Here is a 26,291-nt window from a genome sequence, read left to right on the forward strand (position 1 = left end):
GAGAGTTGGACTGTGAAGAAGGCTGAGCACCGAAGAATTGATGCTTCTGAACTGTGGTGTTGGAGAAGACTCTTGAGAGTCCCTTGGACTGCAAGGAGATCCAACCAGTCCATCCTAAAGGAGATCAGTCCTGGGTGTTCATTGGAAGGACTGATGCTAAAGCTGAAACTCCAATACTTTGGCCACCTCATGTGAAAAGTTGCCTCATTGGAAAAGACTTTGATGCTGGGAGGGGTTGGGGGCAGGAGGAGAAGGGGACGAGAGAGGATGAGATGGCTGGATGGCATCACCGACTCGATGGACATGAGTCTGAGTGAACTCCGGGAGTTGGTGATGGACAGGGAGGCCTGGCATGCTGCGATTCATGGGGTCGCAGAGTCGGACACGACTGAGTGACTGAACTGAACTGAATGCTAAAAAATATACTGAGTACTCACTGAAGAATTTTAGGAAGCCAAACCATTCCCACTTGGTCCCGCACCTTCCAAAGTTCTTTCTAGGCATATGTTCATGTCATTCAATGTGGCACAACAGTGTAGTGGACAGACAGTGTAGTCTGTCCACTACAGATGCCCAGAGGAGGCGTGGGAGAGTTAACTCAGAATGACCAACTTATGTCCTCTTCAAGTCATTGTTTCCTCATAGGTAAAGTGAGGTTAACATTTCTGCCCTTTATATTTCATAGGTTGTTGTAAGAATCACTGGCAAATATGGAAATAAAAGTGGTTTGAAAGGAATAAAGTACTACCTAGATACAAAGAATTACTATTACTGCTGAATGTGGAGATAAAGATGTCGAACGAGACTTTTACATGGTGAGGCTGAGGTAAAACTCAGGTGACAAGCTCTACTATCAAAAACAATTCCATTCTGGGTTACTACGGTTGAAAGCTGGCAAAGTACTCATACCCATTCCATTTTTTCTCCTACAAGGAGCCACAAAGTGTATAAAAAGTAGGATCCCTATCCTGCTTCTCAGGGGAAGTGATATCTGACCAGAGTTCTGGAAGATCAGTAAGAAGGAGCCAGACAAAAAAGAATGAGGGGAGAATATTCTAGGTGGCATACAAAGGGCCTGAGATGGCAGATAGCTTAGTTTGGTCAAGAAAACAAGAGCCCAGTATGGCTGCAGTATAGGAAAAGATGGGGACTGTCACACACAGAGGAGCCCAAGAGGTAAATGGGCTGTACAACACTGGGTCTACGTGAGGAGTCGTCTCTGCTGATTCTATTTTCGTTATAAAACAGAAGGCAACAGCATCTGCTAAAAGTGAAGAAGGAAAGGAACGTAAAAACTTGGCAAGAATGCTGGAGTGGGTAGCCATTCCCTTCTCCAGGGGATCTTCCTGACTCAAGGGATCGAACCTGGGTCTCCTGCATTGCAAGCAAATTCTTTACCATCTAAGCCACCGGTGAAGCCCAGAAATTTGGAGAGAAGGTCTGAAATAGTCACTACGGAGAGCAGGAGCATTAGGTGGAGAAGCATCCAAGAGACTAATGACTAGACTTCACAGTTCTTCTAATAGTCTCAGTTGTGTAACTTCCATCAGCACCGTCCACCAGCCAAGGGATGGCAGATGGATTGATTGATCCAGGGTTCCAATTTCTGCCAGTGAATTCAACAAAAGGACTGAGGTACAAGGAGGGAGGGAGCATTAGCAAGGCTCCCTGAAACAGTGGACTCTGGAGCCCAAGTCCTGTACTCCACCAGGGAGTTCACTATTCACAGCTCAAGTTCAAGACTGACAAACAGCCCTCAAGAATTTCTGAGAACTTTTAATGAATTTAAAATTCATGTTCCTCAGTAATTCATGAATTCACTAATGTAACACCAGTAACTTTGTTAGCAATTAAATTATTCTGATTTGAAGTGAAAAACAAAAAAGAAAAAACCCCTGCAGATCCCATAATTTTTTCAAGGAGGTGTCACATTTACATTCTCAGGGAAAAAAAGTCCCTGAACAATAGTTCAAGCAAAAGTTACTACCTCATGCAGTCAGGAGGCACTTATATTCTTCCTAAACAAAATGAGCTAAAAGTTTAGGCAATCAAAAAATGCAAGCCACACATTATTTTTTTAGGAAGAAGGGGGGAGCAAAAATGCTAATAAATGAAATCAAATAAATAATAGGATATGAAAGCTGGATATGGAGGATGAAAAAGGATCAAATTATTCTGAAGGTCAAATGAAAAAATGCATGTGCAGAAGTTTTATACACTGTACAGTTTTATATAAACCCTGGTGAAAATTTTTGGGACAAGCATGCTTCCTTTTCATGGTACTATTCTTTAGGAGGTGTATTCATCCCATTAAATACTACATAAAATAAGGATTTTTCTTCAAATGATAAATAAATAAAGAGGCTACTGAGAAAGATGTACATACAAAGTCTTCTTTGGCACCAAGTCGATTTTGCCTGTCTTTTTCTAGGAGTTCTTCCAGAATGGACCAGGCAGTGAGGCTCACTCCTGGCCTCAAACTTAGAGGCTTGTGAAGAATATTGTCGTACATTTCAGCCACGTCTCGGCAATAAAAAGGAGGCTTAAAAAAAAGAAAACACAACATAGAGAAAGAAAGTTAGCATTAATTGAACTATGCACAAATGGGGTTTAAAATTGTTAGATTTGGCCCTGACCTAAAGAGAGCAGTCTGTGTCCAGCAGCTGCAGAAAAGCACTGGCATCTCTGGGCCTGTGTACCCCTGCAGTAAGGCGTCCCATGGGAAGAGATTTTAGAAGTCAGCAAACTGTAGAGCTTAATACATGGTCACCGAATGAATAGGGGCCGGTTTATTCAATAACACTGGGCAGACAGGTGTGAATTGCATAAAAGTTGTAATAATAACTGTTTTTAAAAAAACAACCTCCAACTTCACCATAAGACATAATGATAGAATTACTGGAAACAGAGATTTGACACAGGGCGAACATTAAATGATTTCTTGAGACACAGTAATATACTAATTAAAACAGATTTCTAGAAAGTGTTCTTCCTAAGAACTTGTGGCCATGGCAGTGTCCTGCTGCTGTAACTGCTTAAAGACCTGAGGTACAGCTTCAACGTGAGGATTGGCCAGTTCATTACTGAGTTAAAAGTTTTAAAGGAAAAATTATTTTTAAAGTTAAAGAAGTTACAGGCTTGTCATTTTTTTCCCCTTTTGTACAGGAAAGAAAAACCTCATTTTTCAGTTTTTATAATGTAACTTTATTTCTAAATCATTAATACAAGCCTGATTAATGAAGTATGTGATTCAAATATTCCCTATTGAGTCAGCTGCATTTTACATGCACGATATTTTATATTCTCAAAGACTTCTAAAGAAATTAAAAGGATATGAAAATATCAGGATGAGAAATACTCAACACTTAAAGAATGTAAGATATAACATGGTTAGCAGGTCTTCTAAGTTACCAGCATAACCAGAAAACTAGGTCTTTTTTTTTTTTCAATTGGAGTATAATTGCTTTATAATGTTGTATTAGTAACAATGTGAATGAGCTGTAAGTATACATATATCCCCTCCCTCTTGAGCATTCCCCATTCCCACCCCTCTAGGCTGTCACAGAGCTCCAAGGTGAGCTCCCTGTGTTAACACAGCAAAACCGGGTCTTTTTAACAAGTGGATTGTGGTCAAGGGCAGAGAAGAGAGTGTTGGCTGTCATAGGCATCTGTCATTCAGAGTTAACAACATGAGACAAATTCTCTAAAACATACCTCAGCGGTTAAATTTCATCACCCCTGTTTTCAGGGGACACACACACACACACACACACACACACACACACACACAGCAAACAGAAAAGCCACGCCCACCTCAGGTCTCAGTGACGGTGGGCGTGGCCTCGTGAGGGCAGCATGGAGTGCACGGCTCCCAGCATGAGGCTGCTGACCACTCACAGGACCACCAAGGGAACCTAAAAATGTTTGTTCTGGCTGAAATGATATTAACTCAATGTAGTAAAGCAACTTGACTTGTTAATCAGAAACTCTGGCTGATAATGTCTTTAATTAATAAAAACTGGGGAAACTGATTACATAGTAAACATCACTTTTTTTCCAATGAAATCTTCAAGACATGGTGTTTATGGTAAAGGGAATAAAGGACTCCCGGTGATTAAAAAAAAGAAAAAAGCAGAGCACCAGTATCCTAATTAAATCCTATGAAAACAAAATACAAGGCAAAAACCTAAAGGTATTATTATCTTTTGGTAAATAAAATCTTTTTCTTTCCATCTTTTTGAAATTAAGAAAATTAGAAATTAGGCAGAATGGCCAGAGTAAACTGCATGAAAGTGGGTAATTTTAATGTTATAACTAGGTATCTATTTCTAAAAAATGCTAGTGGGGTGAGAATATTTGAAGTAGTGATTAGTGTGGCAGAGAAATCTAAAAAATCAGTAACCAAATGACAGGGTTTCTTTTTGTGCAGACCCCTAATGTGGTTCTGGATTCATTTAACCATGTTATTACTGTTCTGTTAGTGTTATCTAGTTAACAAGGGTCCACAAGATTACTGAAAGGCAAAAGAGAAAACTCAAATCAATTACAATGTACTGGAATCATAACAATAGAGTAGAAACACATACCAATCCATAGAGCATCTCATACAGAACAGCACCAAGGCACCACCAATCCACAGTGTTGTCATAGGGCTGTTTTCTGATTACTTCAGGTGCTAGATACTACAGAAAAGATTAACTATTAGAACAACTCAGAAACAAATCAAGACAAAACCTAGGAATAAAGTAGGTATTTTGCAGGGGGTTGTCTTTCACAAAATTAATTTTAGATTAATTAATTAAATCTTATTTCTCTTTATTCTTATTTCTCTTTATTCTTGTTTTTCTTGAAGAAACAAGTCGTGATTGAAGAAAGATTTCTTAATATGACAATTATAATTCATTTTTTCTCTTCAGTGAAAGAAAAAATAATAAACTGCATTCTTATTTAAGAATTATGACAGCAATTCTTTAATGTATTATTTTTAAAAGTTGTATAAGTTATTAGATGGCTATTTACACTTCAACTTGTAAAACATTTAAGCATCATGATTTTCACACATATATAACAGTGAATTTGAATTTTAGATTCCAAAATATATATTTCCTCTTCCCACATGAAATATATACAAGGAAATACATTTTCAGCTTTTTTATGTGATACAAAGAAATGGGAAAATAAATAAAAAGGGTTTAATAGTTTGCGATCACATTAAAATTTAGACGACAGAAAAAAGCTACCTGGCACTTAAGATCGCAATAAATAGGATATTTTAAATGTGTGTATGTGTGAAATTAGAATAACAAGGCTTTAACATAAATCTTAAGGATTATTATTACTGTCTCAAATGGAAAGATAGATTTTCTGCTAGTTAACATGATTAGAGAATAGGTGTTCTGGTTAATAAATTCTGATTTGTAATTCCCAACCCCCATATACATTGCTTTATTTTTTATTTTTTTTAATTTTATTTTATTTTTAAACTTTACAATATTGTATTAGTTTTGCCAAATATCGAAATGAATCTGCCACAGGTAAACCTGTGTTCCCCATCCTGAACCCTCCTCCCTCCTCCCTCCCCATACCCTCCCTCTGGGTCATCCCAGTGCACCAGATTTTCTTGCATTAAATAGCTTCATTATGAAATATTTTAACCATATAAAAACTATAAATATGTAATAGAAACCAACAGAGCTGCCATCCAGACATAAGCAATGCTAACATTTTGCCATATTTGCTTTAGTTTATTTCCTTTAAAAAAAAGCAGCTTTATTAAGATATTCAAATACCAAGCAATTTACCCATTTAAAGTGTACAATTCAATGGCTGCTAATATATTTACAGAGTTGTTCCAACATTATCACAATTAATTTTTGAACATTTTCATCACTGATTAATGATTTTTTTCTTAAGGATTAGAAATGTAATCAAATGCTTGAAGAAATCGAAGATAAACTTTTAACATTAAAAACGAATAGCACAAAAAAGTGTAATTTATCTTTGTTGGTTACTGGTGATATCACAAAATCAGAGTTAAAAAAAAACTATCAATAAAGTTTTAAACGTTTATTTATTATTTAAATGTTTGTTTATTAAAAGAAGAGATGATTATCAGATATTCCCAGCTGGTTGGAAGCTGAAAACATTTTATTCTACTTTTCTTTCCTTTTATTTTTTTTGTGGCAGCGCCATGAGGCATGTTGGAGAAGGCAATGGCAACCCACTCCAGTACTCTTGCCTGGAAGATCCCATGGATGGAGGAGCCTGGTAGGCTGCAGGGCATGGGGTTGCTAAGAGTCAGATATGACTGAGCGACTTCACTTTCAATTTTCACTTTCATGCATTGGAGAAGAAAATGGCAACCCACTTCAGTGTTTTTGCCTGGAGAATCCCAGGGACGGGGGAGCCTGGCGGGCTGCCGTCTATGGGGTCGCACAGAGTTGGACACGACTGAAGCGACTTAGCAGCAGCAGCAGCAGCATGAGGCATGCAGGATCTTAGCTCCCCAAGCAGGGATTGAACCCATGATGCCTGCAGTGGAAGCATAGAGTCCTAACCACTGGACCACCAGAGAAGTCTCTTTACTTTTTTGATTTCAAATTTTATATACACAATATGTGATTCAGTTTTGCATTTCAGGTATAATTCCATGAATGACAAAGGAGATAAATTTCTTACCTCTGGTGTCCCACAAAATGTTGTTGTGGTGTCAGAAATAGCAATTCCTTCTTTACAAAGCCCAAAATCTGTTAAGACGACATGTCCCTGACAAATACAGGGGCAGTAAAATAAAACAATGCATGGATATAAATTGACACTTTTAAAGAACATTTGATTTTGAAATAATCATAGACCAAAAGGAAACCGCAAAAAAGAGTACACAAAGCTCCATGTCCCCTTCCCCCAGCTTCTCCCTCCTCCCACCCACCCCATGCTGACAGCCTATATAATGTAGGACAGTGTCAGAATCAGGAAACTGATACTGGTACAATCCGTTAGCTAGACTGCCACCCTTATTCAGTTTTCACTCTTTTACACGTATGCATTTGCGTGTATGCATGTGTTGTTTTAGCTGCTGAGTCGTGTCCGACTCTTTCATGACCCCATGGAAAATAGCCTGCCAGGCTCCTCTGTCCGTGGGATCTCCCAGGCAAGAATACTAGAGTGGGCTGCCGTTTCCTTCTCCAGGGGATCTTCCTGACCCAATAGTTGAACTCACATCTCTTGCATTGCAGGTGGATTCTTTACCACTGAGCCACCAGGGAAGCCCTGTGTGTAGCTCTAGGCAATAGATATATAGATTTGTGTAACTACCTCTACAATCAGAAAACTTTCATCAACCCAAAGGAACAAAAGAACTCTCTTATGTTACCGCTTTATTTTTTAACTCCCCTATCCCTTAGTCCCTGGTCCCCTTACAACTACTAATCTGTTCTCCATCTCTCTGGTTTGGACTTTTAGAGAATGTTATATAAAACACTGATGTATGAATGGAACATGTGTTCCATTATATGGAATCACACAGTGGGAACCTCTGAGGCTGACTCTTTTTCACTAAGCATAACATCAACAAGAATCGTGAACCAGCAGATTTTTAAAAGCCAATACTTACTATTGAATCCAAGAGAATATTTTCTGGTTTCAAGTCTCTATCAAATTAAAAGGAAAGAAAAGCAAAACTCAATTTGAACTGAAACAAAATAATAAAAAGACATTTCAGAAGTGCAATTTAAAAAGTTTACCTGTACACTATTTTGATGGAGTGCAAGTAACCCAATGCACTGGCAATCTCAGCAGCATAAAACCGAGCTCTGTGTTCAGGAAAGGACCGCTCTCTTTGTAAGTGAAAAAACAGCTATAAAATTGAAGTAAAAAATGAATACTAAGATAATTCACACATAAAGTGAGACAAATATACTCTGTAAATATAAAAACAGGATTTATTTTCGTTACTTTGAACATGAGATAAAAAAGCACCAAAGTACAGAATTTTGACACTCCCTTGCCTTTGTCCCCCATCCGCCCAGCAATCATTCTCTCTTCAACCATAACTCTTTCCCTGCTCTTGCTAACTTACTCATCTATTTACCACTCAATTCTCAAGTGTGGCAGTATCCCCACCACACCAGGCAACCCCTCTAGAAAAGATTATTAATGAAAACCAATGATCTTGATTTTTCCATGTTAATTATCTTAACTTGATCTTTTTGGACTATTATTTGAATTAAACCAAATACTATTCAGAAATTGGTAACTAGTGGCTGGCAGACCAAACGGAACCCACAGATATAATTTGTTTGAACCAAATACTATTTTCAGAAAAATCTAAAATAACTGGTAACATTTAAAAACTGGGAACATTTTTTTGGGTAAAAATTCATAGTTTTACTTCGGGCAGGGGGCGAAAGGAAATGGGGGGTGCGGGTCTCTGAACCATTAAGCCTAAATTCAGCGTGGTAGCAACTGGCTGAAGCTCAGTGGCAGAGGGATTCTCCAGTTGTCTTTTTTTACTTTTTGGCTGTGCTGGGTCTTCACTGTGGTACACACAGGCTTCTCTTGTTGTGGCAAATGGGCTTAGCTGCCCCACAGCATGTGGGATCTTAGTTCCCTGACAAGGGATTGAATCTGTGTCCCCCATTAGAAGGCAGACTCTTAACCACTGGATCACCAGGGATGTCCCTTCAGTTCATTTCTTACAACCTACCCTCTAGTCATCAGGTTACCTGCCTAAGCTAAATTTGCCCTAGGTTCTTACTCTAAATCTTTAGGTTCTAAAACAATGATCTCTCTCATTGGGCTTTCTTCTACCTTGGAGAGTTACTGCTCTTACTACCCCCAATGATTCAAGGATTGATAAGGTGTCTGTCCTCAGTTTCTCTACTATTATTCTTTCTCTGGATACCTTCCCAGCCAACTCAGTCCAATGACTTTAACCAGCAGCTCTATGTGGATGTCTTTCACATGGACTAACCCATATGACTTAATCAAGTTATTAGCTTCTCCGTACCTCACCAAGTTCCTTTGTCTTATACAACACAATTGTTGTGAGGATAAAACAATATGTATAAAGGGTCATAAGAATGCTCAATACAAGTTAGCTATTACTGGAATTACTATCTTACCAGCAGCATTTCTCAAAAATATATTTCAATATCCCTCTGACTCAGAGTTTTGGGGAATATTATTATTAGATTTGGTTCAAACAAACAAAAGGTGACTGTGTGATTTAAAAAGTTTTAAAAAAATAAATCCTGGCTGTCTTTAAGGCATTAATTTCTCAAAGTCTCAAATATGCTGAAATGTACTGTAAACCACCAAGAGGTTATAACATGAAACGTTTTCCAAACTAGCTTCACCACAGAACCCTTTATTACAGGACCATCTCATCTGATTTTGCACATTTTGGAAAATGACAGACTAACGTTTATATGCAACTGCTGAAACCTTAATTATCAAAAATTACAAATCAACTTTCATTCCAATGTTTCAATATATGTTCTTGCTACATAGCTCAGTGACAAAACTATCAGAGAAGTCTGTAGCTTCATAACAAGGTTCCCACCTGCACCATAACCTGCTTAGGAAAAGAACTTTATGTCTCACTTCTCCACATCCTGCACTGTGCTGATTAACCAGCATCTTATATATTATTGCTACTCAACAAATAGCTGTCTATTCTGGGCTTTGCTTCCAAAACTGGTAAGAAAAACTCTAACTCAATTCTATTTTTTTTCCCTAAACATCATCAATACTGAAACACTAATTACTCACCTCTCCTCCATTAACAAAATCCAGAACAAAATAAAGCTTTTCAGTTGTTTGGAAAGAATAATGTAATCCAACCAAAAACGGATGTTTCACATTTTTCAAGAGCACATTTCGTTCAGCCATAATGTGTTTTTGCTGTTTAAAAAAAAAAAAGGTAAAAAAAATCAACTTGCATTATACACCAGAAAACAATTCTGTTAACTGAGAAGATGGATATAGGAAAAACAAAGCTATTTTATTTTACCTCTTTTCTATTGAGAACTATCTTTTTCTGTAACACTTTGACAGCATAAAATTTTCCATCCAGTTTCCGTTTTGCAAGAAGAACCTGTTATATTTAAAGATTGTGCTGTTAGAAATATCAGTGTTTTGACAGAGACAATTCACTTATCACTAAGTCAATATTTTATAAAAATAAAGTCCACAACAGACCTAGATAATGTAATGTTTTTATTTTGAAAGCTGAAAATCCCTAATTTGTTTCTACAACTCCACTTTTCCTTAGATATTTTACTAAAACCAAAGAAATGTAGATGATTTAAAGAGCCAGGCATCGTTTGTCACTTAACATGCAAATGGTTAAGGTTTTTACTAAGTTTAAGTATCAAAATCTATACTGCTTGAGAAATGTGTGTGTTTGTGTGTGTGTGTATGCTAGCCCTGAGTCCCAAGGTGTCTTTGGAAAACACTGAGGCTATAAATTTCATGGCTACATTAAAAAAAAAGAGAGAGAAGAAAATGGTTTCTCAGTGATCAAAATGCATTTTCATTTTAACATTTGGGTTTCTCTTATAGGTTTCAAATTTAGAAGCACTCAGAGAAACAAACACCGTATGTAGCTGAGATTCTATAATGGGCTGCAGTGCACACAGACATCATGGATGTGAAGAAACTTAGAAGATCTTGCCCCAGAAAAAAGGCAGACATACTCCAAAGTTTTAGAAATAAATTTTAAGGGATTCAAGACACCCTACAAGTTGGGTAACTATCAGCTGATCCATTTCAAAACGTCTTGAGATGATCTGCCACTGGTGACAATGCTGGGCCTTACTTTTCAGTACATCTGTGGTCTTCCTCGCTTATATCTGTAATCAGTCTGGTCTTGAGAAAAACACCAAACTCCAACAACAGACAGATGTCTTACAATGCACTTAACCGGTGCTTCTCAAAACCATCAAGGCCCTCAAACACAAGAAAAGTCCTAAGGAGACATGATAACTTAATGTCCTGGATGGGACAAAAAAACAGGACACTGGGTAAAAACTAAGGAAATCTGAATAAATGATGGGCTTGAGTCCATAATTATGGATCAATATTGGTCCATTGCTTGGAACAAATGTACCATACTGATGTAAAATGTTACTAAATAGAGCAAACTGGTGGTTTGGAAATTCTCTGAACTTTCTTTTTTAAAAAATTTTAAAAATATTTATTTTATTTGACTGTGCTGGGTCTTTCTCGTGGCATGTAGGATTTTTAGTTCCAGCATATGGGATCTAGTTTCCTGATCAAGGATCAAAACCAGGCCCCATGCATTAGGAGCTTGGAGTCTTAGGTACTCAACCATCAGAGAAGTCCCCCTGAATTTTCTCTCTACTCAGTTTTTTTTTTTTTTTGGTAAATCTAAAATGGTTCTGAAAAATAAAGTCTATTGATTAAGATGTTTCTTACTCATAAAAACAAAGTCAAGAATACCTTCAGGGTATACATTTCCTCAGTTCAACTGCTGGCATCTCTCTCATTTCTCAGGCTTTTGCTCTCTACAATACTTGACTCCATTGAATGTTCCTTCTTTCTTACATTGTTTTTTCTTTTCTTGACAGCTCCCACTCACCTGACCTTCCCTTCTCTACTCTGATTGGTTCATCTTCAAGTTTGTTCTGAGAAAGTAATTCAAAGAATGTGGCAACTAAGGAAGTACCTTGATGGCAGGCATTTTTTTCAGCAGATTAGTAGATGTGGAGAATAGACAGTTAAGAAACAGATGGGCAAATGGAAAGTGGAACCAAGACCACCATTTGCAGAAAAGCTTAGAATATGAGATTCCCATTATTTATTTTAGTTTGTCATACATATTTTTCTATTTTTCACCTTCATTGTGAATCTACATTTCTGCTTGCTTTTTTTTCTTTTGTGTACTCTGCTTTTGTTTTATTGTACTTTGCTGGTGTCTAAGCATTTTGCTAGATTTAAAGCTTTTATTAAACATAATATGCATGTAGAAAAACTCACAAACATTACAGCTCAATAAATTATTACAAAACGGACACACTGTGTAATCACTTTCAGGTCAAAAAACCCAAACACTGTGAGCAGCCTGAGGCCTCCCATTTGCCCTATGCCAGAAATGATTCATCCTTTCTTCCTCAAAGATGACTACTATTTTCACTTGCAGTAAAACAGGTGAGTTTTGTCTATGAATTTTATATATTGGAATCACATAGATAATGTTATGCCTGCCTGACTTCTTTCACTCTATATAACATGTTCACATTGTGATATGTATTGGATTGGCCAAGAAGTGCATTCGGGTTTTTCCATACAATATTACAGGAAACCCAAATGAACTTTTTGGCCAAACCAATAGCACTGCTTTCATATTTCATTACTGTGCAGAGTACTGCATTCCATAGACATACCACAATTTATCCACTCTTTCAGTGACATTTAGATGATGAACAATGAAGCTTATGAATATTCTGGGACACGCCTTTCCTAGTGAGTATGTGCAACATTACTGGTGGCTACACAGCTTAAGAGGAGAACCAGTGTGTCACAGGTAATGCGTATATTCAGCTTCCAGGTTTAACACCAGTTCTCACCGCATAAAAAATGAAACACAAAGGAATACACTCAATTAAAGATACATAAAAATCAAATACATAATGCCACAAAACACTACCAACAAAAGCTTAAGATGAATTAAATTAACAAAGGGATATGCCATGATCATGGACTGGAAGACTCAATACTGGTAAGATGACAATTCTTTCCAAATTGATCTACAGATTCAAAGCAATTGATCAAAATCCAAAAGAATCTTGGGGAACTTAACATGCTAATTCTAAAACCTAAGACTGATACACAAAGGGCTAAGAAGAGTCTCTTGAAGAGGAGCAAGGCGAGATGTTCTGTTGAATATCAACCTTCATTTTTAAGACAATGTGGTACTGGTCCAAGGATAGACAAATCAGTTAATGAAACAAAATATAAAATCTAGAAACAAGTATAAAACAAAATCTAGAAACAGATCCAACACATATATGGACACTGGATACATGATGGAGGTTACCCTGCAGAGTGGGAGGGAAAGAAAAATCTTTTCAATGAACTGTGTAGGACCAGCTGACATTCATGAGGAAAAAAGTGAAGTGTGACCCTATGCCTCACATTATATACACTAGATAGATCTATTTGACTCTAGGTCCAAACGTGAGCTTTCTGAAAGATAATGCTCTCTGTCTTTAACAGTAGACTATCTCTAACGTTCCAACAGACTGTGAGCATTTTGACAGCAAGATGCACTTCTACTTTTCTATAGCTTATTTTAGCACAATGCCCAGCGTGTAGCAGGTGGCAAACATATATTTGCTGAATTAATGAACACACACAGGTTTAATTTTATGGTCACAGTTTCTGGTCTCTAGGGAACTCAGAAAACAAACCAGATCTAGATACTGGAAGCTATGAATATAGTACACTATAATTAAACACATACATATTTATTTTTACTACAGATTGAAGTATAATGCAAAAAAGGAACTTAAATACATTTGATGATTCTGACAACTTCCATCTATGATGCTTCTGGCTTTAGGGATTCTTCTTGCTGTGGCACACTGTCAACTTTCGTGATTCACTCAATATTCACTGCACGAAGAGGGACAGGGGTCTCAAACTTCCCTTTCCTTCTCCAACTGCTGTTAACACAGCTGCTCACTGATGTCTTTATGGCCTCAACTTAAATAATACCTCTTCAAAGAAGTCATCCTTAGGGACATCCCTGGTGGCCCAATGGTTAAGAATCCACCTTCCAATGCAGAGGATGCAGGTTCAATCCCCAGTTTGGGGAACTAAGATCCCACGTGCCGTGGAGCAACTAAGCCCATGCCTGCAACTAAAGAAGCCCCCATGTGTCAGTGTAGCCAAAATATGTATGTGTGTGTATATATATGCATAAAGCTATCCTTGACTAACTCACCTAAGTAGGGGCTTCCCCCTGACTGCCTACTCTCCTGTCTCTTCACTCTAATCTTCATCCCCTGCACAGCTCCATTACTACATGTAATTATTTACTTGACCGCATATTTTTAATTGACTATTTCCCTCAATAGGATGTAGGCATCACAAAGGTACAAAGTATGTCATTTTTGTTCAACACTATCTAACACGGAGCAGAACAGTGCTTAGCACCGAGGTGCTCAACAAAATACTCATCGAACAAATAAATTTTAGGTTAGAATCTGAGTAGATGCCTTGTATCTTGAATTATTCTGTCAGTTCTTTGAAGGTAGAGAAAGCATCTTAATTCTATATCCTGCATACCAAAAAGCGCCATGGTATCCCATATATAAATCATGCATTCCCCTATAAACTGGTACAGCCACTATGGAGATCAGTATGGAAACTGCTTAAAAACTAAAAATAGAGCTACCATATAACCCAGCAATCCCATTCCTGAGCATATATCCCAAAGAAAACTAGAATTCAAGAGAATGCATGCACCTAATGTTCATTACAACCCTATCTGCAATAGCCAGGACACAGGAGCAAATTAAATGTCCATCCCATTGATGGAGGAATGAATAAAGAAGATGTGGTACAAATACACAATGAAATAATACTTAGCCATAAAAAAGAATGGAATAATCCCATTTGCAGCAACATGGAGAGACCTAGAGATTGTTATACTGAGTGAAGTAAGTCAAAGAGAGAAAAACAAATATTGTATGGTATCACTTTTATGTGGAATCTAAAAAACTGGTACAAATGAACTTATCTACAAAAGAGAAACAGTCACAGATACAGAAAACAAATTTATGGTTATCAGTGTGGAAAGGGCGGGAGAAGATAAATTGGGAGATTGTGATTGACATAAATACACTACTGTATAAAAAATAGATAGTAAGAACCTACTGTATAGCACAGGGAACTCTATTCAGTATTCTGTAATGACCTATATGGAAACAGAATCTCCATCTATCTAGATTCACTTTGCTGTACAGCAGAAACTAATACAACATTGTAAATCACTGTGTGTGTGTGTGCTTAGTCACATCTGACTCTGTGTGATCCCATGGACGACAGCCCAGCAGGCTACTCTGTCCATGGAATTTTCCAGGCAAGGGTACTGGAGTGGGTTGTGGGTTGTCATTTCCTACTCCAGAGGATCTTCCTGACCCATAGATTGAACCTGTGTCTTCTGCATTGGCAGGGGGACTCTACAATTAATTTTTAAAAAGCATGCATTTTTAAAGTATTAATTTACTGAAGAAAAAATAAAAAGACTCTTACCTTGCCAAAGCTGCCTTTTCCAATAACTTTTAAGAAATCAAAGTCTGTTGGTTTAGCACTGAAATAAATGAAAAATGACAAGAATTAGTCTCCAAGAAAACTGATAGGATGTTAACTTTTCAATAGTTTTTAATACTTCACTCCTTAATAAGTAAATCTGGGTACACTTCAGCATGAGAACTCCAGCCTTTACACTGGTAGGATCTCATTTTTACTATAAAAAAGGTAATGAGTGAATGAGTGATAGTCACTCAGGCATGTCCGTCTCTTTGTGACCCCATGGAGTGTAGCCTTCCAGGCTCCTCTGTCCATGGAACTTTCCAGGCAAGAATACTGGAGTGGGTAATAATGAATAGTAATAATACCTACTTTCTGGTTAGATAAGAGATTTTGTCATTTTCTTTAAGCTTTGTTAAGTTTGGCTTAAGAAGGGCTTCAGTAATAGACTTTTTGGGAGAAAAAGGTCTGTCTATACAAGATCTGTCATTTTGAACTCAATGTAGCAAATCACTTTTATTAACCATAAACCTCACAATATTGTTAATAAGGAAACTGAATGACTAGATAAATCAGTGATATATTTCAAGGACTAAGTAGTCTGGAAATTATTATGAAAACAAAGTTACTAGTAGGAATACCTGGTGAAGTCCCTAAGAAAATTTTCTGATGGAGGAAAACTCACCAGTGTGCTGCATACACACTACCTGCATGTTAAAAATAAAAGGACGCTCTACTTATTCTAATAGATGGTAATGCAGAAAAGCCAGGAATCGAGAAGGCAGGAAGAATACTATGACAGCCTTTTGATTTTTATCTTAACCTCAGGTTAAAAGCAGCATTGGCTGTATGTAGGCAAAAACAGATGGCTACACAAAGTTGAACTTAAGTAGCCAGAAGAGCTGTTTTCTTTAACGGAGGATGAATTCCTAAATTGGACTAGGGAGAGTGAAATGACTCCATTCACATTTTAAATGTCCTTCAATTAATTACCAAAACAAAGTCAATACAAACATGACAGTAATACCAGGTCTGGGTTAAATAATAACCGGTCAGGATTATGGAGATAAATACTTAACTAAGCTTAGGTGTTTTTCTTCTTCTAGAACTTGCTCTTTGAACTATTTTGTTCTCTAATGATATGCTGAAATACTGAAATAATTTTTTGAACAAATGTAATAGTGAAAAAACATGCAAATCCTTCAAACACAGTAAACACACCGAGGCCACAGCCAAAGTCCTATTGTTAATTGTTGGTGACAAACCCTAACTGGAAGCATATTTCCATTTTGTGCTGCCTGACAAACTCTCTTGTATCCACCATACGACTGAAACTGCTCATAGAAGTCACCCGTGACATTAAATTCAACGATCCATTCTCAATCGTCATCTAACCCACCCTATCAGCAATGTCAACAGTTATTTATTCCCTGTCTTCATCTGCTTTTATAATACCACATTGCTGGTTTCCTACCTTACTAATTATTCTTTCTTTAGTCTCCTTTATCATTTCTTCTGTCTATACTCACTGGGCTTCCGTGGTGGCTCAGCTGGTAAAGAATCCACCTGCATGCAGAAGACCTGGGTTCGATCCCTGGGTTGGAAAGATCCCCTGGAGGAGGGAACGGCTACTCCAGTATCCTGGCCTGAAGAATTCCATGGACTGTACAGTCTGTGGGGTCACAGAGTCGGATACGACTGAGCGACTTTCACTTCACTTCATACTCATTCTCTAAGTGAACCAAAAGGGTGAGAGAAGCAGCACAGTATGCTGGGCTAAGACAGTATTCTTTAGAATTAATCTGGTAAGCCTGGAAGGATAATTATGAGGAGAGCCACACTACACTCTTCTTGTAACCCACAGCAGTCATCACTCATCTGTCAGGGCCCTCCTCCTCAGAGCCAGAAGTGGCCTTGGACTCCTCCATATCCCAATGAACTGTTGGAGTGGAACCTTAAAGTGAAGCCTACATTTGCCACTCCTGGTGTTCTCCAAAATGTTTCCCCTGGGTTCAAATAAATATGGGACTATGGGAGAAATTGGAAAAAAAAAAAGTTTAATAGCTTTTCATATGCTGATTTCCATCAAGTCTCCTCTGGACCAAGCTGGCTAACAACCAGGGCTGTACTGATGACATTGGGTAGCAGGAGAATATCAATTAGGCCTGCACAGATGTTTTTGCCAGAGTACTTCCCAAGTGCCTCCCAGGACTTCTGTTCCTCGGGGAAATATGGTCTACTCATCTTACACACACACATACACACCCACACACCAGGAAAGTGACGATGGCAAAACAGCAGAACCCAATCAACAATCTGTGGATTAAAAACTCCTCAGAGCTCTACTATAACAAAGAGAAGCTAGAGCAGTGAATCAGAAAAGTGTATGACAGTACAACAGTCACTGTAACCACAGTTCTGTTTCACAGGCTTCCAGTTAAACTGGTATAATTATGTACATCTGCACATTTACAAAAAAGGATCTTCCTCAAATCCATTTAGACTGTTGAAACAAATTAAACCTACTGAGGATTTCCAGATGGTCCCAGGTTGATGTTCTGTGAGGTAGAGAGTAGCTGTTGGGACGGAAAAAAAAAAAGAAGAAGAATTTAACATTCTTACTGAAGTTTCAAAGGTTATCAGTCAATGGATATTTCTGAAGTAAAATACACATAACTATATCACAGATATTTGCCATGTTAAACCTAAAGCTTTAATTCTCCATAAATGCATACAGTCTTGGAAAGATACACAATCAACATAAACAATCATTTTAATGATAAATTTCAAGAGAAGTTGTAAGGGAAAAGGTAAGGCAGAAATCAAGCTCAAAGATGGCAAATGAATGAAGTAAACTGCAGAAAGCTCCTTAGAAGAGGCGGGCACTGAAATAACAATTTAAGAGGTATCTTTTTTTTACATTAAAAGACTGGTTAAAATAGCTTTTGTTTTTAAATTTTCATATATTTTAATAAGCTATTATTAAAGATAAGAAATGATAATGTGATGATTATAACTGCAAATGCTGGATTAAAGTTTTAATTTGGGAGGAGGTAAATTTACTTCTAAAAAGCAAGCACATAAAACCAAGAATGCTTTTCTCCCTAATTCCGGTATTATGATAGTACCTAATTTTTAGATAGGCTTCTCTTATTATAACAGTAGCAAAGTACATTTAATCTCTCCTAATAACTTAGAAGCAAATCTTTACTCACCTATTAATATAGCATACCATAAAGCAATTTAACTAATACAATTCTAGCTCACTAATAATTAGCTAGAAATTTAACTCAAAATCCCAAAAGATTAAACTAGTGATCCTTTTACAGTGAGCACTTTTCACAAAAGCCAAATGGAAGTGAATTCTGCTTCAAAAAACTATGAAATTCTTAATATATTCAAAGAATTAAATCAGAGATGTCTCAAATATGCACATTTACCAGAGCCTTGTACAATTATACATCATATAAGATTATATAAAATAAGTTTTTAAAAACATTCTCTTTAATCAGAATCAACAATTTTAAGCAAATTTCTTATTAGAGACATATGTCATATATATTCCCACTTAAATTCATTTGCAACTTACAATTTCTAGAAAACAAGTTATTTTTTTAAATTAAGGGCAAAGGGTCTAAAGTATATGCTTCTTATAAAGTAACAATGCTGGCACCAAACTGATACATTTCCTATGAATTTTAATTAAAAAATAAAAAATAAATATTTACAAGTAGAAGATGAAGCAAGGATTTTTTTTTTTTTTTTTGGAGAGGTTCTTTCTATTGGTATTTTAAAACAGCAAAAGATCCTAGTCCAAGTTCCAGATTTTATGGATGAAACAAGAAACAAAATCTGGATCTAAAGTCAACAGAGCCAGAACAGGAGCCAGAACCCAGCAATTTCTCTTAGTCTGGTTCCTTCTTCAAAAAGCATTTTCCTACAGCAGTGCAAAATATTCTTCACATGACCTACACCTACATGCGCTCAACATGATTAACAAAAAAAATCATGGTTACATAAATTTCACTCCTTAAAATATTTTTTGAATAGTAGTAAACTATTAAAAATCTTTAAAAATCCATACTAACAAGTAATTTGATTACAAATACTTCTAGCACCTCCATATAGTTTTTGCATTAACTTCTAAAAACTGACCGTGCTCACACTGTGTAAATTTGCATGAAAAGTTTTATACCTGATTTCATTTAATGGCATGTCAAAATAATATCATCCTTAGAAATATTTTTTAAATGTACAATATATAGGGACAATCACTATTTGATGAATGTTCAAACTGATTCTAACTTTTCATTATAAATCATACTAAAGTGAACATCTTTGCTTTTTTCTGTGAGAAGGGTTGTTTCATTTACATCAACTCCTAAGTGACATGAATTATTTTCATGTTTGATACACTTTGCCAAATTGCTTTCCAAGAGCTGCATAAAATGATAACGCCAGTAAGGCCCAAGGATGCCCATCTTACCTTACCCTTATTAGTCCTGGTGCATTTCAGTTTCTTGACATTTTTGTTAATTTGGTAGAGGAAGAAAACCTGTCATTTAAAACTTTTATTTGCTACTGGCATCAAGGTTGAACAGTTTCCCATATATTTGTTTACCAAGAGTTATTTCTTCATGGTCCTGTTCCTTTAATCTACTACAGTCTTAAATATCATTCTTTTCGAAAATTCATTTGTATGAGCTTTTTTTTAACACAGATATTTTTCCTTCTTATGTTTATTTACTATGTTTTCCCAGCTGGTTATTTCTCTTTTGACCAACTGCGCATATATGAAATTAAAATATCCTTTTACATTGTCCTAGGAGCAACCCTGTCACAAATGGAAAGAGTTAAACCTTTTCTCTTAACTGAGGGCCCTCTTAGAGAATCAGAACTACTTTCTAGTAGTCATGTCTATTTTTCAAATGAAGATTTTATCTGTGGGTAATGACATTACCTTTTAAATTAGAAAAACAGCACCATGACAAAATTAAAATATTATAAAGACAAAACTGTACATCTCTCATTTTCATGTATGTATTTACCAATAGTATGAATCAATTATAAAGGTATTATCATATTTATAAACACTTGCAATTATACTTTTTTAATAATGTACTTTTAACTGCTACATAATAATCCTGAGTTAAATTATGGTAATTTACCTTTCTAATATAACCTTTTAAAGTATATGTTGAAAATGTCTTCCTAAGAAAGCACAAACTTACTATATCACAATTCATTAAAAAAATAAGAATATCTATTCTTTATTCAGAATACATATTAATTATGTGCATATACCTACAGCAATAAAACTTAGTCAATGCCAACCAGCACATGTATAATTGACTGCTCTACGTATCAAAACCTGACAAAGCAGAGAAAGAGGTATGTAGTGTTCTGGTTGAAAAGCCCTCTTCTGCTGGTCAAAATTCACCATTTCAAGTTACAATGATCTTGATGAAGATACATGATGATCAAAAAGTATGATGTAAAGTTAACAGAGCAGAACACAAAACTGTATATGTTGTACAATTAAAATCAGGTAATTAAAAAATTCATATATTAAGAAATCTTTCATATATTAGAAAGAAAATCACTGAAATAATAAAAATAGGTTGGGTTGTTGATAATAGGGATATTTCTAACTTACTATTTTCAAATCTTTAATTTACATTACTTTTTGTTATAAAAAGTACTCATTTTATCAATTTTACAAGAAATAGTGATCAGTTAGAAGTATACACATTTGTTTTTATGTTTTCTACACAGCAAAAAATCTACAATGGAGGAAATTATTTTAAGTAAATGTGGCTCCTAAGGTTGCCAATAATTTCATCTTTGGGTAATGGTATTTTTTTTTTCTGTTAAAAAATACAATTCCTCTTACTACCTTCTGAGTACTTCTTTCATCCTCATCCTCAGATGGATCTGACTGATGTTTTGGACTGTCCATTTGAAGGAATGCTCTGACATCTGGACTAAAAACAAAAATTAACTTTATTATGACTGCATTTCTACACCTTTTCTCTCTTTTAACATGAAAACAAAAGTCAGCATTGTAGCATTTATAGTAAGAAAGGCAAACAAAATCCAATAATAATCATTACTGTATTATAATAAGCAAATTAATTATTTTATTTTATTTTATTTTTTGAATTTTGAATTTTATTTTTAAACTTTACATAATTGTATCAGTTTTGCCAAATATCAAAATGAATCCACCACAGGTATACATGTGTTCCCCATCCTGAACCCTCCTCCCTCCTCCCTCCCCATACCATTCCTCTGGGTCGTCCCAGTGCACTAGCCCCAAGCATCCAGTATCGTGCATCGAACCTGGACTGGCATCTCGTTTCATATATGATATTTTACATGTTTCAATGCCATTCTCCCAAATCTTCCCACCCTCTCCCTCTCCCACAGAGTCCATAAGACTGTTCTATACATCAGTGTCTCTTTTGCTGTCTCGTACACAGGATTATTGTTAGCATCTTTCTAAATTCCATATATATGCGTTAGTATACTGTATTGGTGTTTTTCCTTCCGGCTTACTTCACTCTGTATAATAGGCTCCAGTTTCATCCACCTCATTAGGACTGATTCAAATGTATTCTTTTTAATGGCTGAGTAATACTCCATTGTGTATATGTACCATAGCTTTCTTATCCATTCATCTGCTGATGGACATCTAGGTTGCTTCCATGTCCTGGCTATTATAAACAGTGCTGCAATGAACATTGGGGTACACGTGTCTCTTTCCCTTCTGGTTTCCTCAGTCAAAACCACTATGAGGTACCATTTCACACCAGTCAGAATGGCTGCGATCCAAAAGTCTACAAGTAATAAATGCTGGAGAGGGTGTAGAGAAAAGGGAACCCTCTTACACTGTTGGTGGGAATGCAAACTAGTACAGCCACTATGGAGAACAGTGTGGAGATTCCTTAAAAAACTGGAAATAGAACTGCCTTATGATCCAGAAAATTAATTTTAAAAAACAGGGAGTCCAATAAACAAATGGGCAAAGGTTCACACAAGAGAAAAATCCAAATGGTAATGAAATTTAGGAAGATGGCCAACTTCACTAATTATCAGGAAAAAACAAAACAACAGTGAGAAGTCATTTTATGTCCACTAACCAGAAAAATCTAGAAAGATACATAAAACCCCAAGTTGGCAGGGATGAAGGGAAAGGAACACTCTCACGTACTGCTCACAAGAATGTAAAATGAGGCAACTTTTCTGAAAAGCACTTTGGCAATATTTGGTTAAACTGAGTATACATTTTCCCTGGGGCCAGAAATTTCAGTTTTAAGGATAAACTACAGAAAAAAATTATGTACAAGTTCAGTGAAAGACATGTAACTAGGAGACTCATTAGCTCTATAGCTGTGCATCAGAAGCAGAACAGCCATCCACCACTAGGGAAATGAGTAAGCAGGCTACAGTAACTGGCTGCAAAGAAGACTGACCAGCCAGCAGTCAGAAACAAGGAACCACAGCAAAGCACCATTACGTGTACACATTAAACACTCAGACACAAAGCAACAGTCAATCAACATATACCCAAAGACTTATAACAAACCTGCTGAAGTGGGCATCAACAGTGGGTATGAACAAATGGATAGAAAGAGGAAAGAAAGTGAAAGTCACTCAGTTGTGTCCGACTCTTTGCAACCCCGTGGACTATCAGTCCATGGAATTCTCCAGGCCAGAATACTGGAGTGGGTAGCCTTTTCCGTCTCCAGGGGATCTTCCCAACCCAGGGATGGAACCCAGGTCTCCCACACTGCAGGTGGATTCTTTACCAGCTGAGCCACCAGGGAAATCCAGAAATACTGGAGTGGGTAGCCTATCCCTTTTCCAGCGGATTTCCCTGACCCAGGAATAGAACTGGGGTCTCCTGCACTGTAGGCAGATTCTTTTCCAACTGAGCTACCAGGGAAGCCCATAAAGAGGAAATAAGACTGCACAGATTAATGACGATCCTGCTGCTGCTGCTAAGTCGCTTCAGTCATGTCTGACTCTGTGCGACCCCAGAGACAGCAGCCCACGAGGCTTCCCCGTCCCTGGGATTCTCCAGGCAAGAATACTGGAGTGGGTTGCCATTTCCTTCTCCAATGCATGAAAGTGAAAAGTGAAAGTGAAGTCGCTCAGTCGTGTCCGACTCCTAGCGACCCCATGGACTGCAGCCCACCAGGCTCCTCCATCCATGGGATTTTCCAGGCAAGAGTACTGGAGTGGGGTGCCACTGCCTTCTCCGATGACGATCCTGAGGAACGGTTAAATCTCTACATCTGGGTACCTCCTCTTAAATTGTTCTTTTTTTTTTCTTTTAAAAAGTTGAGATATATTAATCCCCAAATGCTAATTTATCTTCCCCCTGCTCCCCACCCTGTTGCTATCCTCTCTGGTAACCATCAGTTTGTTTTCTTTGTCTATTTCTATTTTGCCATCATTTCATTTGTATCATTATTTCAGATTTCACATATAAATTCTATCATACTGTATTTGTCTTTCTTTGTCCGACTTATTTCACTTAATATGATAATCTTTAGGTCCATCCATGTAGCGTTATTTCGCTTTTTATGGATGAGTAATATTCTATTATATATATACATACACACACACATATATATCACATCTTCTTTATCCATTTGGCTGTTCACGGACATTCAGGCTGCTTCCATGTCTTGGCTACTGTATATAGTACTGCTGTGAACACTGGGGTGCATATATCTTTTTGAATTAGAGTAGTCTCCAGATATATGCCCAGGAGTGGGACTTCAGATCATGAAGTAACTCCTTTTAGTTTGTAAAGGAAACCTCCATACTGTTTAGGATTAATATACACACACTACTGCTGCTGCTAAGTCGCTTTACTCGTGTCTGACTCTGTGCGACCCCATAGACGGCAGCCCACCAGGCTCCCCCGTCCCTGGGATTCTCCAGGCAAAAACACTGGAGTGGGTTGCCATTTCTTTCTCCAATATACACACTGCTATATATAAAAAAGATAAAAAACAAGAACCTATTGCATAGTACAAGGAACCATATTCAATATTGGGGTGCTAATAATGTTCTATTCCTTGGCCTGGAGGGGGTGATACTCAGATATATTCACTTTCTCATAATTCATTAAGCTGTACAGTCACAATTTGTGCTCTTTTCTATTTGTGTTATACTGCAATAAAGCTAAAATATTTTGTTCATTTGCATTTTTTAAATAGATAAGGAAATATTCCGTTTCTCTAGTAATTAATCAGCCATTTGCATCTGTTAATGTGCTCTGTCTATTTGGGGGGTGGTTCTTAAGTGTGTATTATCTGCATGAGCTCTTTTAGTAAGTATATTTGTCTAATGTCCTTTATTCACAGGAAACTTTTTATATTTTTGGTTTTAAATTTCACTTGTAATTTTTGGAGGTCAAAAGGTTTTAGTAATCAAATTTATCAGTGTTTTCCTTTGTAACATATCACTCACTCCCAATATGCTCAGAAAACCCTTTCCTATCCACACGTCAGAGAAATAATAATATTTTATTTGAGTTTTAAAATTCCATTTTAATAGGCGTTATCTTAAAAATAACCTTTTCTCTACTAACGGAAAGCTACTTTTGAAGTGCTTTTTCCACACATAATAAGAATAGGCATGTAGTAGGTGTTCAAGATACATTCGCTGATTGGCTTCTCTTTCTGTTTTCTTAAACCTATTTTTATAAACAGTTTGATGTTCAAATGGAGAGTGTGGAAACTAACAAAGTTCCATTAACAGAGGAGATCCAGAAAACGTGAAATGTCACATTGGATTAAAAAGAAAACATCCGTTAAACCTTAAATTGAAAGTTAAAAGAAAATCTCTTGGCTATTTAATCTGGGGGTGCTGGAAAAGTCCTCTACTTTAAATGGAAGAGGTGTATATATATGAAAAAGTCTATTGGGCTGTATAATTAAGAATTGTGTATTTTATAGTATAATGCTAAACTGAAATAACCAAGTTGGTTTCAGTTAAATTTCAATACCAAATGTAACATCTTTATGATACCATAGTTCAAGATCCAAAATGAATACTTCAAATTTAATATACACTGTCAGAAGTTCTGAGTAACAGCATTCAAAATACCAGCAGAAATAATGAACATCACCACCATCTATTCTATACTGACTCCATGTGAAGTTCTGTCAAAGGAGACAAATTTAAGCTCTTAGCATATGAATTTCAAACAAGTCAGAAATATGTCAATTTGAAGTAATCTCAAGTGTATATAATAATAATTAAACATTAGAAAGGTAGGGCTTCCCAGGTGGTTCAGTGGTGAAGAATCTGCCTGCCAATGTAGGAGACATGGGTTCAATCCCTGATCCAGGAACATCCCACAATAACACGGAGCAACTAAGCCCGCTCACCACACTACTGAGCCTGTGCTCTTAGACCTGGGAGCCTAGCTACCAAAGTCTGTGTGCCCCAGAGCCCGTGATCCGCAACAAGAAAAGCCACTGCCACGAGAAGCCCACACACCACAACTAGAGCCCTCACTCTCCACAACTAGAGAAAAGCCCCTGCAGCCAACGAAGACCCAGCAGAGCCATAAATAAATAAATACAAGTTAAAAAATAAAAACTAACTTTTATTTTGTTTTTATTTAGAAGGGTAGATGATCTAAGCTGACGATAACACAGAATTTGTCTGAGGGAAAAGGCATAATGTTCAAAAAATAATTATACAAAGAGCCAAGTGATAAAAGGTTCTTTGCTGAGGAACACACAAGACACATAAGAACCCTGAATTTAAGGATCCTACAGAGTTTTGTGCCCCTCCGCCACCTGCTCCTCCCTGCAGAGGCCAATCTCAGAGCTACAGCAGGGGCTGACCTTCCCCGGACCCTCATCTTATCTGTGAGCATCAGGGGAAAGGAAACCCAGAGCACTGGGCTGAAGACCTTGGTCAGAGGAGGTCCAGCTCAAGTATTTTACTAATTTAGTAAATTAGGTCAAAAAGGAGGTCAGAGC

The 26,291-nt window shown here is 37.0% G+C and overlaps 1 protein-coding gene across 3 annotated transcripts in view; it reads right to left on the bottom strand.

The window, feature by feature from the left end:
* LOC104994804 (serine/threonine-protein kinase Sgk3) overlaps positions 1–26,291 on the bottom strand; it is a 61,429-nt gene that overhangs the window by 5,093 nt on the left and 30,045 nt on the right. For 2 of the 3 annotated variants that reach the window (XM_010848461.1, XM_010848462.1), the window contains exons 6-15: positions 21,176–21,263; positions 17,806–17,855; positions 15,283–15,340; positions 10,013–10,096; positions 9,772–9,903; positions 7,743–7,855; positions 7,613–7,649; positions 6,679–6,765; positions 4,587–4,682; positions 2,387–2,542 (exon numbers count right to left, since the gene is read on the bottom strand). In XM_010848461.1, the coding sequence (XP_010846763.1) occupies positions 2,387–2,542; positions 4,587–4,682; positions 6,679–6,765; positions 7,613–7,649; positions 7,743–7,855; positions 9,772–9,903; positions 10,013–10,096; positions 15,283–15,340; positions 17,806–17,855; positions 21,176–21,263 (901 nt within the window). The remainder of the gene's footprint in view (positions 1–2,386; positions 2,543–4,586; positions 4,683–6,678; positions 6,766–7,612; positions 7,650–7,742; positions 7,856–9,771; positions 9,904–10,012; positions 10,097–15,282; positions 15,341–17,805; positions 17,856–21,175; positions 21,264–26,291) is intronic. The other variant, XM_010848463.1, reaches the window with a different exon arrangement.

Source organism: Bison bison, unplaced genomic scaffold, assembly GCF_000754665.1.
Source record: "Bison bison bison isolate TAMUID 2011002044 unplaced genomic scaffold, Bison_UMD1.0 scf7180017864267, whole genome shotgun sequence".
NCBI classification, from domain to species: Eukaryota; Metazoa; Chordata; class Mammalia; order Artiodactyla; family Bovidae; genus Bison; species Bison bison.